The following is a 14,050-nucleotide window of genomic DNA, read 5'->3' as shown; positions in this document are numbered from 1 at the left end:
TTTAGGGAGATGAATCTCGTCGAAAACGAGGAAGGTTACTTTCCTAACAATGAGATCACAATATGGCCAACGCCGGTAATGAAGCTGACCCGCATGTACTGGCCCGTTTCGGAGTCAGAACGCGACCATCCAACTTGGATGCCAGATAAAATCAAGGCACAAAGGCTGCGTGAATGACTTGGGTGGCTTTACAATCAGGAACATGCGGTACAATGTGAAGGAATAATGACATCAGCTAATGAGGTGGCTTCCATCGTGTCAATTATGGAGCCTCGCATTTTCCTACGCAAGATTGATCCCGTGACTTTAGCTTCGTGTCAATTGGTATGCAAGGCCTGGGCATCATGGATCCTAGATCGAGAAGACAACCCCTTGTATGTTGCCAAGCGCAAAGAAGATTGGGAACAACGCCTGGAGACCGGAGAATTCGTTACTTGGCGTTAAGATTAAGGACTACACGTCTCTACCGGTTCAAGATGCCTCATCACCACTCACCTGTAGCCTATGCATTGCGTTCTTTATTTTTCCTATGTTAAAAAAAAAAAAAAGAGATAGAAATTTTAGAACTACGTGCGACTTGATCCCCCCTTTCTTTTTTAATTAATTAAAAAAAAAAACAAAAATCATCATCATGTATGTTTGCATCATTTCACACCACTTTTGCAAAGGGGTACGTAGGCAGCTCACTTTGAGTTCAGTCGCAAAATAAATATTTTCTTTCTTTCTTGTTATTTTTGGAACTACGTTGGGTCTGATTCCCTGTAAACACTCTTACACCATCAAGCACCTATGCACCCAGGGATACGTAGGCAGCCTTCAGGCACGACCCCTATATTTAACAATTTGTTTTTGATGCTTCAAGGTACGCAGGTAATCAAGCATCTAAACCGGTGTCATCACTATTTTAGCAGGGACACAAGCCCTATTTCTCTATTTTCTTTCTTCACTTTATCATTCTATACTTTTGTAAGGCGGAAAATGGAAAAGTAAAAAGTGATATTTATCTTTGAGAATTTGGTCTTGCAAAATAATACATAACTTATCTTCAAATAACTTATTTTTCTACATTCCCTCTCCATTTCGCGAAAATAGTTTTCAATTTTGTTGAAAATCCTGAATTTTCAAATTTAACCCCAGAATTATGCCAAAATCATGCAAAAAGTTCTAATTCGTCCTTGAACAAACCAACCACGATAAGTAAAATACCCTTTCGACCAACATACACAAACTCCTTTTATTTATTTATTTACTTCCAAAGTACGATCACAACAAGTATAAAATGTACAATTTTCAATACTGGGCGAGTAATATCTCAGGAATTGGTGGAACTTCGAACTCCTCTGAATGACCCCATGGAAACCTTTGGCAAAAGTCTACGATAAGCATAGCCCCTTTGAGGCTTTCCTGTGGAAGATGGCGGATACTGACTTCCCACCCAGGGAACCGCATTAATTGCATTATACCGCATAATTCGCGCTCGGGAGCAGTTGTGGAGATGTCTAGCTTAGCCAAGGCTAGAGTATGGAGTTCGACGTCCACCAATACTTCCAACTGTTTCACTAGCAACATTCTAGCTTTCTGCAAGCCTCTTTGCAAAATAGATAATACAAAAGAGGAGAGGCTTTGCCCTTGAACCTAAGAAGCAAAACCGGCCACCCAGTTCTGTCTTGGGTCCCGCACTATAAACCCACCCCTACACTTATGTGACCCATCAGACATGACAACAAACGAAAGGGTATGCGGTTTAGAACGTTGCCAAGGGCCAGAAGACGAAGCTTTAGTAAACCTATCTACCAATATAAAAAGACCCTTTTGACTTATTGACCATAGAGTCTCTGGAATGGCAAATGAGGAAAGCCTAGAAGGAGGAATCTTCCGAAGGAAGTCTTCTTTAGAAATTTGGTAGCTAGAAGGACCACCCATTGCCATTTGTAAACGATCAAGTGATGAAAATTCAAATAGACTCAACCATGGACGATTAGCCGTGCTTTGGCGCGGACCCTGCCTCTCATGTACTAGAATTCTTGTGGGGATAGCCTGTGGTGAAACATAGACCGATAAAGTGATTGACTCTGCAGCCACTTGTGACACATAAAAGAAACAACTATCGTTCCAAAAAAATAACATGGGTGGAAATGAACCAGACCCAGGGAGGATACCAAAGGTCTTGATACCCAAGCCCCTAGCCACTTCTTCACCGGTCTTCGAGTCAGAAAGAAGTAATACGAAGCAAGTAGGTTGGTATATTTTAGATAACATGACGAGATGACCAAGGAGACGAGATGTTGACTGATCCCTGACATCCCACATTAACAACCTAAGTGTACTACGGTTTGGAAGATTAAAGGACAAATTGGTTGATGAGCTAGAACTTTTTGTGCGATCATTCGAAAAAGGAAACGTTTGCTGGTTTATAGCGGCCAAAATAAAGTAAGACAAACTCAAGGGAAAGTATAGACAAAGAGACATGGCGAATACCATAGAATCAGCCACAAACAAAAATAGGGAATTCGAAGGGTCGCATATGCGGAAGAATTGAGAAAAATTACCCACTAAAATAGGCTTTACCAAGGGAGTGGGAGAAGTAGTAGTAGGAAGAATTTGGTTTGAAAACCCTGTAGAGGAATCAACGACAAGTCGGTCCTCTAGGGACATGGAAGCAAGAATCGCCTCACGTCCTCTATCTCGTATTTCCTGAAGGGAAGAAGCAGGATTCTCAGAGAAGAATTGGATCAACTCTCGCACGTTGGAGGACGAAGAAGCTTCAAATGGAGTATTAAGATCCATATGATTCTTTGAGGGAGAATAGCTTTAGAAGAAAGGAATTCGGTTATTCGTAAGCTTGAAGAAAATTCAAATCGAGTCTAAGTTTTTATAGGCAAACAACCATGAGGGTTCCACCTATGGCGTGTCACAAAACTCGAGACGCATAGGATCATAAAGAATCTGAAACTTGCGACATACAAAATCCTTTAAACTTCCCAAAGAAGCCTAAATACCCGTAAAATCTTAAGGGTGCAATAAAAGTTTTTTTTAAATAAGTCACTTCAGTAAAACACAAAGTTCCAAATCTCTCGAAATCTGTTCAAAAATCGGCGTTCATCTCCTTAAGAATAAAAATAAAATCAATATCATTATGTATATCCGATGATTATTTTTTATTTTATGATATTTTTATCTGTTTTTACTTTCCACTTTAAACATCATATTCAAGTGAGTACTTACAATGGCTATTTTTGTTTTTCTGTCAGGAGTTGCACCTGGACCCGTGCTGGATCTAGGCTCATTCGCCGCACTTCATTCCATAGCAAGAAATCTCTATCCGCAGAATTTTCTCCTTGCCCTACATCGGCAATATTCTCGTCCCCTAGTTGTAGCAATATGGCTAAGACTCCCGACAAAGATCATCAGAATTCAAGCCCCCATCCGGATCCTTTATCTGAGCTTAAAGGGATGATGCAGTCCATAATAGATCGCCAAAACACCGTTGAGCAGACTGTGGTTAATTTCATAAGAAAGAACGTGCAAGCTCACCCACCAGCTCCTGACTCAGAGGCCGCATCACCATTTCATCTTGAGCAAGGTAATCATGACAATGAACTCCCGACCAAACTCGAAGAGGAGATTTCTAAGTTGAAAGAAGTATTGAAAGGCATGACCCAAGTTGAGCCGTGGATGGATATCCATGGGTTGACTCTTTTTCCCAAGGCGCGCCTTCCCATTGGGTTCAAAATGCCTGTCCTCGCGCGGTTCGATGGAACAGGAAGTCCCACAAATTTCTTGAAACTTTATGTTGGTGCTATGAGTCCATGGGGAGTGGAAGAGCCATTGATGGCTCAATTATTTCAGCAATATTTGGATGGAGCTGCCTCGCATTGGTTTCTGAACTTAGAGAACTCGAAGAAATCAACCTGGGCTGATATTGTGAGAGAATTTTCGAACCAGTATAAGTACAATGAGGAGATTGATGTCACAGGAAGGGATTTGGAGACCACGGCTCAAAATGCGAATGAGACATTCTCATCTTTCATCACAAGGTGGAGAAATAAAGCGGCAAAAATGATAAATAGGCCGAATGAAGAGGAGCAGTTGCAAATGATTGTCAAGAACCTCCTCCCGGTATACCAGAAACAAATGGCTTATCAATATTTCCCATCGTTCAAGACCTTGATTTCAACCGGATCTTTGATTCAAGATGCCATAAAAAAGGGAGATATTAAAAGAGAAGAGTTTAACAGTAATACTTCGTACAACCCAAGATACGGAGGTAATAAGAAGGTTGTTAACAACGATGCATCTCCTTCAAAACCAACGAATATGATCCATAACATCGGTACAACATCTGCGTTTCAACTTCGACCTCAACGGAATTTCACCCCTTTGAACATGAGTTACGCCCAAGCCTTCTCAAAGCTTAAAAAGGCCAACCTCGTCCAACCCTTGAACCCGAGGGGACCACCAAGGAATCCACCCCCCAACTATAACCCAAACAAGCACTGTGAATATCACCAGGGGCAGGGACATGACATTGAAAGTTGTGCGGCTTTCAAGCATCGTGTACAGGACTTGATAGATGAGGGAAAGCTTTCTGTTGGAGCCTCATCCAATAAAGTCAAAAATTCCCAACCAAACATCACAGATAATCCCCTCCCAAATCACAAGTCATCTGTTTCCATAAACATGATTTCCACCACTATCGACGATTTCGACCCAACCACGCTGATCACTAGAGATAGTCCCTGTGTGTATGAGACACTTTTGTCAGAAAATTATAAATGTATAATGTATGATTTCTCGACCAAGGAAAAGGTTAAAATAACACCTTGCAAAGATCTCAGCTTCACCCTCAGCAAAGATCCCTTTAGTGACATGTGTGGAACGCTGGGGTATGATGGAGCATTTTTCATTCTAGACTGTGATGAAGATGAAGATGAAGATTCCACTTCTGCTATGACTATTGTTAAAAATATTAACATGGTCCATCCCACCACAACGAATGACTACGGGCGTCCTATATGCCTTGATGGTCTCAGCGATGATGAGGTAGTAGAAGTAAGTCATTTGACCCGAGCAGGACGTCACTTCAAACCTTTTTATCTAGAAGATGACAACCCGTTAGAAGCTTTACGGAAGAAGGATAAGGGAAAAGAGTTAATGACTGAGGAAGACGGTGCAGTGGATGATGCTATCAAGCGCATGAAAGAGGTCAACGCAAATATTTCTATATGGAATTTACTCTGGCATTCGGGACCCCACAGAACCGCCGTGATTAAACACCTAGAGGAAGCTTCGATCAATCCTTCCATTACCCCAGATCAAATTGTAGGACTCATCCATGGTGTGGACCGCACTCTTATGTTCACAGATGATGATCTGCCCGATAATCCTAATCATAACAACTCTTTGCATATCACGGTAAGATGTAATGGATGGAATATACATAAAGTATTGGTCGACAATGGGTCTGCTATCAATGTGTGCGCTTATCGACTCCTAGCTAAACTCGGGCACTCTAAAACCGATTTATCACTGTCAAGCCAGATAGTCCGTGCGTACGACAATGCAAAACGAGAAGTGTTGGGTTGCATAGATTTATTCATTGAGTGTGGTCCTGTGGTCAGGGAAGTGAACTTCACGGTTATTGACATTCAAGCATGTTTCAATCTGCTGCTAGGACGACCTTGGTTACATGACAATAAGGCGGTGGCTTCAACCTTACATCAAAAGGTGAAATTACTTACAGATCATGGAGTAGTCACTATCCAGGGCGATTTGGCAGATGCGAATGTTTTCTCTGTCGAAAAATCCGTGCTCCAGCTAGATGAGGAAGAAGGGACTCGTTTGGATGGATTCAATATATATTGCATTCGCACCGACTCTGATCATGGGAGGATAGATATCTCTGGCGATGAGAATATGCACAACGAATCAGAAGACCCAGATGAAGACCTAGGAGAAGATGAGGAAGGACCAACACATAATGAAACGGATGAAGATGAATTAAGAACTCCAGATGTTGGGATAAACAACGAGCAACCAGAACAACAAGGTGAATCTTGGAATAGTAGCAATTCTCACGAAGATAGCATTGAAGGCTGTCATGACGGATCAAAAGATGACGACTATGATCTAGATCTCAATGTTACGAGTTCCTGTTTTAAAATCCGCACAAAAGCATTAGTCTCCTTCCCAGAGTACAGGTATGATGCCCGGTATCAAGAACTTCCGGTATTGGAAAAAACAGATGGAACTGAAGATCCAGTAATAAATTTATACAAGTTTGCCAATGTTTTAATTCCTTTGGGCATTCCGGAAGAACATCTCCCTAAGTTGTTTGATCGTAGTTTAAAAGGACCAGCGTTGTCATGGTACTGCACTCTGAACCCACTTATTAGACAAGAATGGGAAAAGGTGGCACAAGCTTTCGTTGATTGGTCTCGCGAGTTCAGGCAGACAGATACCGAGACACAAGCGTTGATTGCAACGAGACAGACAAATAATGAGACGTTTTCTCATTTCTGCTCTAGATGTTCCCAGAAAAGATCTAAGCTCCGACACTCCATTACCGATAGAGAGTTCATGCTGATAATCTTAAGGAACCTTAATGGTTACTATTATCGTCGCATGATCACGATAAGATATGGTGATCTCAGTCATATGGAACAACACGGCTTTGATATTGACAGTTACAAGCTACTTGACGAAAGACCAAAGGTGAACCCGTATACCGAGTCGTCGAGCAAAAGAGTGTTTGCTCAAATTGACGAACCTTTAAGTGTGGTGTATAGCCGGTTACGCAAACAAGGAGTTCTCCGAATAAAAGGATATGTACATGCCTTACCTCCACTTGAAACGAATATGGAGAAATATTGTGATTATTGCAATCAATATGGTCACATAACTGACTTATGTTATGATCTCCGGTGTGAAATTCAAGACCTCATTGATCGCGGCATTATTGATTCTATTCATGCAAGACCCAGACAAAGGGAGATTAACTCTCAACTTACAAGACCTAGACGAAGAGAAACCCACTTACAACCTCTTTCATCACGACGTTGGTCGTCTCCGTCAGAAATTTTTCGAGGACTCCTTGACAAGGGAATTATCAAACCACTTCCTCGTCGCCCAGGAGCTGACCCCATTGGACCTGATCTCCATAAATATTGCCACTATCATCAACTCCATGGGCATGACACTGACAAATAACCGGATTACTAAAATATCACACCTGAGTCATAAAGAATCAGTATCCATAAATGTTTTGTCAACTTGTTCAAATGAAGACGATCCCATTGAGCTTGTGACACGTGGACCAATCAGTGAAAAGATGGGACGACTAACTTTGGCAGAATCAAAGGATCCTCCATCCCGATATTGCAGATCGATCAACCAGTGTAAGCCCATTTGGATGGATGACGAGAACTTATCCGTGAATAGTAACAATGAGGAAACGCCCGCGACTATTGTGACCTCCATCCAATCGATTATGGAACCACATATCTTCCTGAATAGAATTGACAAAGACACTAAGAAGGCATGTGCTCAGGTCTGCAAGACATGGGCGAAATGGTTATACGCTCTTGAATTTGATGGATATAAAGAGAAGGCCGGCAAAGGTTCATCTAAGGTCTAAGACACCAGGGAAAGCAAGGAAGGAATATTGTCATGCGTTTCCTGTCTGAAAGAAGCTAAGGCGTTGTAATGAAACAAAAAAAAACCAAAAAAAAAACCAAAAAACAAAAGAAAGTCAAGAAAAAAAAAGACAAAAGCCGAAAACACAAAAACACAAAAATCGTTATCCCCCATTTGAGAACTACGTGCAGCTTGATCCCCCAAAATCCCTCATTTCAAACACCCTTCATATTTCTTTTTTTTTTCCTTTGACACTTCCCACCTATATCGTTGGGGGTACGTAGGCAACTCAAATTATGAGTTCAGCTGCTCAAATAAACCAAAACAATACTTTTATTTAGTACAGAACTACGACGGGTCTGATTCTCTGCTTATCACATGCACAAATACTCATAAGACTTTATTCAAAATGACTACACACGTGGAGATACGTAGGCAACCTTCGGGTGCGACCCTAAACAACTAACAATTTTTTCTTTCAACAGGAAAAGAGCCCCTACCAAAGCTCTTAAGATACGGGAGAACTCTACTTGACTCACAAGGGCATGTTAGCACAAACAACATAAGTGCATAATCCTATCACGAAACACACGTTCAATACGGAAGAAATGTGTAAAAGGGATACAGGCCCTACTCTTTTATTTTATTTTATTTTCCTTATTATTGATGTTAGGAGTAAGAAGTAATCATTCGGATACCATAAGTGGAATGGAGATGAACGCCAAAAAACAGCAAAACGACGTGTTACTATCCAACAAATAAAAGAAACAACTGTGATCCTCTAACAATCACCTATCTAATCTAACAGAGTCAAATTCCAACAATCTTTCTGGTTCCGTAGAGGTATTTTTTTTTTTTCCTTTTCAAAAGTATGACGTTATTTTAAAAAGTCAAATTTTCAAATCAATAAGTCGTGTACTTTCGCTTCCTGCATTCACATTCTTTTATTATTATTTCTATTTTTCTTTTTCCTATCTTCTTTCTCTCATGATTTTGACCTTGGGTATCCTGTGTTTAGGTGAAAACCTTGAAGTGCATATCACCTTGAATTGAAGCCTCATTCCCCCGCTAAATGACATACCACCCTCTACACCCAAATATTTCAAGCCAAGACCCAAAAACAAATACCTTTCAACCCCTCACCAAAGGCCTTCAATTAATGATGAAGATGGGATATATCCCAGGCGAAGGTTTAGGTCGTGACGGCAAAGGCATGAAACATCCAATCCCCATTATGGAGAAGCAAAATCGCTATGGTTTGGGGTATGATCCAAGCAAGGACCTCCACGTCATTAAGAAACCATCCCTCACATTGAATGGGCAATTTGTATTACAACACGATACCGAGCCCTACTACGAATTTCCTGAACCATGGTATAACCCAGTTAAGATGCAGAGACTTCCAGGACTAGAAATCTTCTTTGCTGAAGCTAGAGATGAGGAATTAATCAAAAAATGGTTATACAAGGAACCTAAGCCTAAAGAGAACATTGATTGGATCGAATATTTGAAGCAAGGAGTTTTGAGACAATTATTTACGAACTTTGGAAATGAAGGAAATCTTGATCCAATGGCGCTTACTCTACCGGTTAATACAAGGATTGAGCGTGAAGGCAATGTCCACCTCAAGAACAAAGAAGCTTACATTCCACCCGTTTTAGGTGATCCAATCCCCAAGCATCTTTCAAATCCACACCTTACCCACTCCTCCACCTCGGAAGGTTACGAAACCGATAGTTCATCGTCTAGCCAATCATCCCTTCATACCCAGTCTGATTATTCTGAAAATGAAGACCTTGATTGTGTTAATAAACCTAAATATATTTGCATGCAAGAAGTTAATTTTGATCATAATGAATTATCTGATAATGAATCTTTCGATGAGCCTAAGTCATGCATGATGCCCATAGAAGAGTCAATAGTTGTAAATATTGGCACTGATAGTAGTGTAAAAGAAGTAAAAATAGGATCCTCACTTTCCCCTGAGGAACAAACTGCATTCATTGCATTGCTTAGGGAGTACGTAGATGTATTTGCATGGTCATATGCAGATATGCCAGGTGTTGACCGTAACATTGCCGAATATCGCATTCCTCTTTATCCCAACAGCAAGCCGAAGCAACAAAAGCTCCGAAGGATGAAACTGGAAGTTAGTCTAAAAGTCAAAGAAGAAATCCAGAAACAACTCGACGCCAATTGTATTAAACCAATCAAACACCCTGAATGGTTGGCTAACATAGTGGTAGTTCCCAAAAAAGACGGAAGGGTCAGAGTATGTATCGACTTCAGGGATCTAAACGCTGCATCACCAAAAGATTACTTCCCTTTGCCTCACATTGACGTACTGGTGGATAGTACCACGGGGCACGCCATGTTCTCATTTATGGACGGATTCTCGGGCTATAATCAAATACTCATGGCAGAAGACGATATGCCAAAGACGTCATTCATCACCCCATGGGGAACATTTTGTTACCAAGCAATGCCATTCGGTTTAAAAAACGCAGGGGCCACTTATCAACGAGCTGCAACAACAATTCTACATGACCTTATTCATGATACGATTGAAGTATACGTGGATGATATGATTGTCAAAAGCCACGATCGAGGGGAGCACATAAGTGCATTAAAGTCATTTTTTGACAGGATTAGAAAATATAATTTGAGATTGAATCCTCAAAAATGCGTATTCGGAGTTACTTCTGGAAAACTGTTGGGCTTTATTGTCATCAAAGATGGGATCAAAGTCGATTCCGATAAAGTGAAAGCCATTCAAGAACTTCCTCCACCAAGAACGGAAAAAGAAATTCGGGGATTCCTAGGAAGAATTCAATACATTAGCAGGTTCATATCGCAACTGAGCACTCGATGCGAACCGATTTTCAAGCTGTTGAGGAAAAATGTTCCGAAAAAACGGAATGAAGAATGCCAAGCCTCATTTGACTCGATGAAGGAATATCTCTCTAATCCTCCAGTATTAATGCTACCCAAGCCGGGAGAGCCTTTGATTTTATATCTCACAGTCACAGAAACTGCCATGGGAGCATTATTGGCTCAATACCAAGAAGGCACCAAAAGAGAAATTGCCATCTACTACCTCAGCAAAAATTTTTTGGATTATGAAACCAGATACAATCCTTTAGAAAAAGCTTGCATCGCCCTCATATACGCCACTAAGAAGCTACGACATTATCTACAGACTCATACAACTTTCCTTATCTCAAGACTAGATCCTATCAAGTACATCTTTGAGAAACCAATTCTCACTGAGAGATTCGCGAGATGGCATGCAATGCTTTCAGAATTTGATATTCAATGTGTAAACCAGAAATCTGTTAAAGGAAGGGCGATATCTGAAGCATTGGTTGATGGACCAATATCAGGAGATGAATTTGATGACGAGTTTCCAGATGAACATTTACTCAACATTGGGATATCTAGGTGGAAAATGTACTTTGACGGAGCATCTAATAGAAGGGGCAATGCCGCGGGTGTTTTGCTCATTGATCCTTATGGAATTCATATCCCTTTTGCTGTAAAATTGAGTTTCCAAACGACTAATAACACGGCAGAGTACGAAGCTTGCATTTATGGCGTTAAGGCAGCCTTAGTGGCAGGGGCGAAGTACCTCACAGTATATGGAGATTCTAACCTCATTATCTCTCAAACAATTGGAGTATGGAGAGTCCGAGATGAGAGATTACAAATGTATACCGAGTATCTCCAACAGTTCATTCCGTACTTTGAAGATATTGACTTCAAGCATCTTCCCCGGGAGCAAAACAGTTTCACGGATGCACTAGCAAACTTAGCGGTAAATTTAACATGGGAAAACAACGTAAAAATTCGAGCTGTGACTATTGAGGAAAGATATTCACCGGTAGTCAACCTTGAACATATGATTGCTGCATTGACTTTGCAAGATGATAAAGATGCCTGGTATGCTGATATTTAAAATTTTCTAATCACCGGTCGATATCCTGAAGAGAGTCATAAAAAAGACCAATTGGCTATCCGGCGATTGGCAGCTCACTTTGTAATACTAAAAGATAGATTGTACCGCAAGGGTTTTGATGGAACTCTACAATTGTGTGTTGATGAAAAAAAATAAAAAAGATCATGGGAGAAATCCATGGTGGTGAATGCGGTCCGCACATGAATGGCAGGATGCTAGCTCGAAAAATCTTGCGAGCAGGTTATTATTGGACCACTTTAGAAAGCGACTATGTCCATTTTGTGAGGACTTGCAAGAAATGTCAATTTTTCGCAAATCTCAATCACATGCCACCTACCTCCTTACATAATCTCACTTCACCATGGCCGTTTTCTAGTTGGGGTATAGATATCATCGGAAAAATTCACCCAAAAGCCTCGAACGGACACCAATACATTTTAGTTGCTGTTGACTATTTCTCGAAATGGATTGAAGCAGCGTCATATGCAAAGCTAGGGGCAAAGCAAGTCTCCAAATTTGCGATCAACAACATCATATGTTGCTACGGAGTGCCTTTTGAAATCATTTCTGACAACGGCTCTCACTTTGAAGGGCACTTAAAAGAAACTCTTGAGAAATATAAGGTTAGACATCATCAGTCTTCCCCTTATCGTCCTCAGACCAATGGAGCAGTTCAAGCCGCCAACAAAACCATTCGAACGATAATTGCAAAAATGACAGAAAAAACCCGGGAATGGCCTGACAAATTACCATATGCCCTTTGGGGGTATAGAATTTCTATTCAGACTCCAACAGGGACTACTCCGTATTCTCTAGTATATGGAATGGAACCTGTCCTTCCTGTGGAAATCGAAATTCAATCACTCCGGGTTATGAATGAAAGCGAGATATCCGAAGATCAATGGTTCAAGGTTCGGTACGACGAGCTGGCCCTAGCAGACGAACGAAGGTTGGAGGCCCTAAACAACATCCAACTTTATCAACGACGTATCGCGCGAGCTTTCAATAAAAGAGTGCGAGATAGGGGCATTCGAGAAGGAGATTTGGTCTTGAAAGAGAATCGGGATCCAATACATGATCCTCGTGGGAAATTCAAGCCTAACTGGTCAGGCCCATTTCTGGTCAAACACATCACCTCAGCAGGGGCAGTGAAACTGGTCGATCTTAACGGCGACGAATTCCTCCATTTTACCAACCTTGACCAGCTTAAGAAATATTACGTCTAGTATTTTGATGATCGTATGATCCATGATGTATCCTAGTATGAGTAAGATAGCTTTCAGATATATTAGTTAGAAAAGCAAGCCTCGTGATATCCTGAACTACGCTTTGACCTGATACCCTTATCATGGGATACGTAGGCAATCCACATGGATTCGGTCAAAAAATAAAGGTGAAATCCATTACATATTCACTTATCCCATTTTTTTAGGCTGAAAAGGCACTGGCCCAGCCATTGGAGAGAAGGCCAATGCGTTAGTCAAGGGGCAATTAGCTCACCTGATGTATGCCACTTAACTCTCAAGATCCGTTAGGCCAAAAAAAGAAGGGCATAAAAGGAGAGTAATAGAAAAGAAATGAGAGAAAAAGGCCTAAGCAATAAATGGATCGTAAGAAAAGAATAGAGAGAAGCCCAAAAAAAAAAAAAAAAAAAAAGAACGTGATGTATTGTATATGTACGTCAGTACGTACATATATATATATATATATATATATATATATATATATATATATATATATATATATATATATACACGTATATATGTATATTTCTAAATTTTACCATCACAAGATATTCAAAACTTACCATGTGTAAATCTTTATAAGTCCCTTGCATTACTAGAGTAATTTAGTGTCATCATTTGCGTGAATACTTTGTTTTGCATCCATGGTCATAAGTGCATGTTTGGCCTTATCATGTGAGGATTCAATCTCGGAAACTAACAAGTCACTATGGTCTTAATTAAATCGTGCAATGCAGATTTTTTTTAGAACGAAAAACATTCTCAATAGCTTCATTTTATTTCATCGAATTCCCGCATTACATTGATTCTTTTTTTTTAAATTACCTTAAGCCTAATGCTTAAACACACTACAAAGCTTGCTAGGGCAGTCCCTAAACAAGTATTACATCCATAGGAAATACAATTTCAAAATAAGAAAAATAAATAACCAAACAACCATTAGGAAGCCATTTTTTCTTATCATCACTCCTCCTTTATCTTCTTGATGACCCTACTTGAAGACTCAACCTCCGTTTTAGGCCTCTTATACATTCCCACATCTCCACGACGCCACTTTTTATAGCAAGCATCAACGATTGGGTACCTTAAAACGGGAAGGAATGGAATTTTCTTTGTTCGCTCCCAAGCAATAAGCAATTGTAGTAGCGACTTATCATCAATCCAATGAGTTGTGCAGTCGTCAGTTGGAAGGTCCCTAATGAAGGTTTGCCGCTGC

General features: G+C 40.5%; 1 protein-coding gene across 1 annotated transcript; it reads left to right on the top strand.

Moving 5' to 3' along the window:
* Window positions 1-8,803: 8,803 nt before the first annotated feature.
* LOC130464457 (uncharacterized) lies at window positions 8,804-11,590 on the top strand. The gene has a single exon (XM_056833984.1). It carries the CDS (start codon window positions 8,804-8,806, stop codon window positions 11,588-11,590), a length of 2,787 nt encoding a protein of 928 aa, XP_056689962.1.
* The last annotated feature ends 2,460 nt before the right edge of the window (window positions 11,591-14,050 follow it).

The sequence above is a fragment of the Spinacia oleracea genome, chromosome 1 (assembly GCF_020520425.1).
Source record: "Spinacia oleracea cultivar Varoflay chromosome 1, BTI_SOV_V1, whole genome shotgun sequence".
Lineage (NCBI taxonomy): Eukaryota > Viridiplantae > Streptophyta > Magnoliopsida > Caryophyllales > Amaranthaceae > Spinacia > Spinacia oleracea.
Note: the sequence above shows the minus strand (reverse complement) of the source record. Positions and strands in the feature narration are given on the sequence as shown.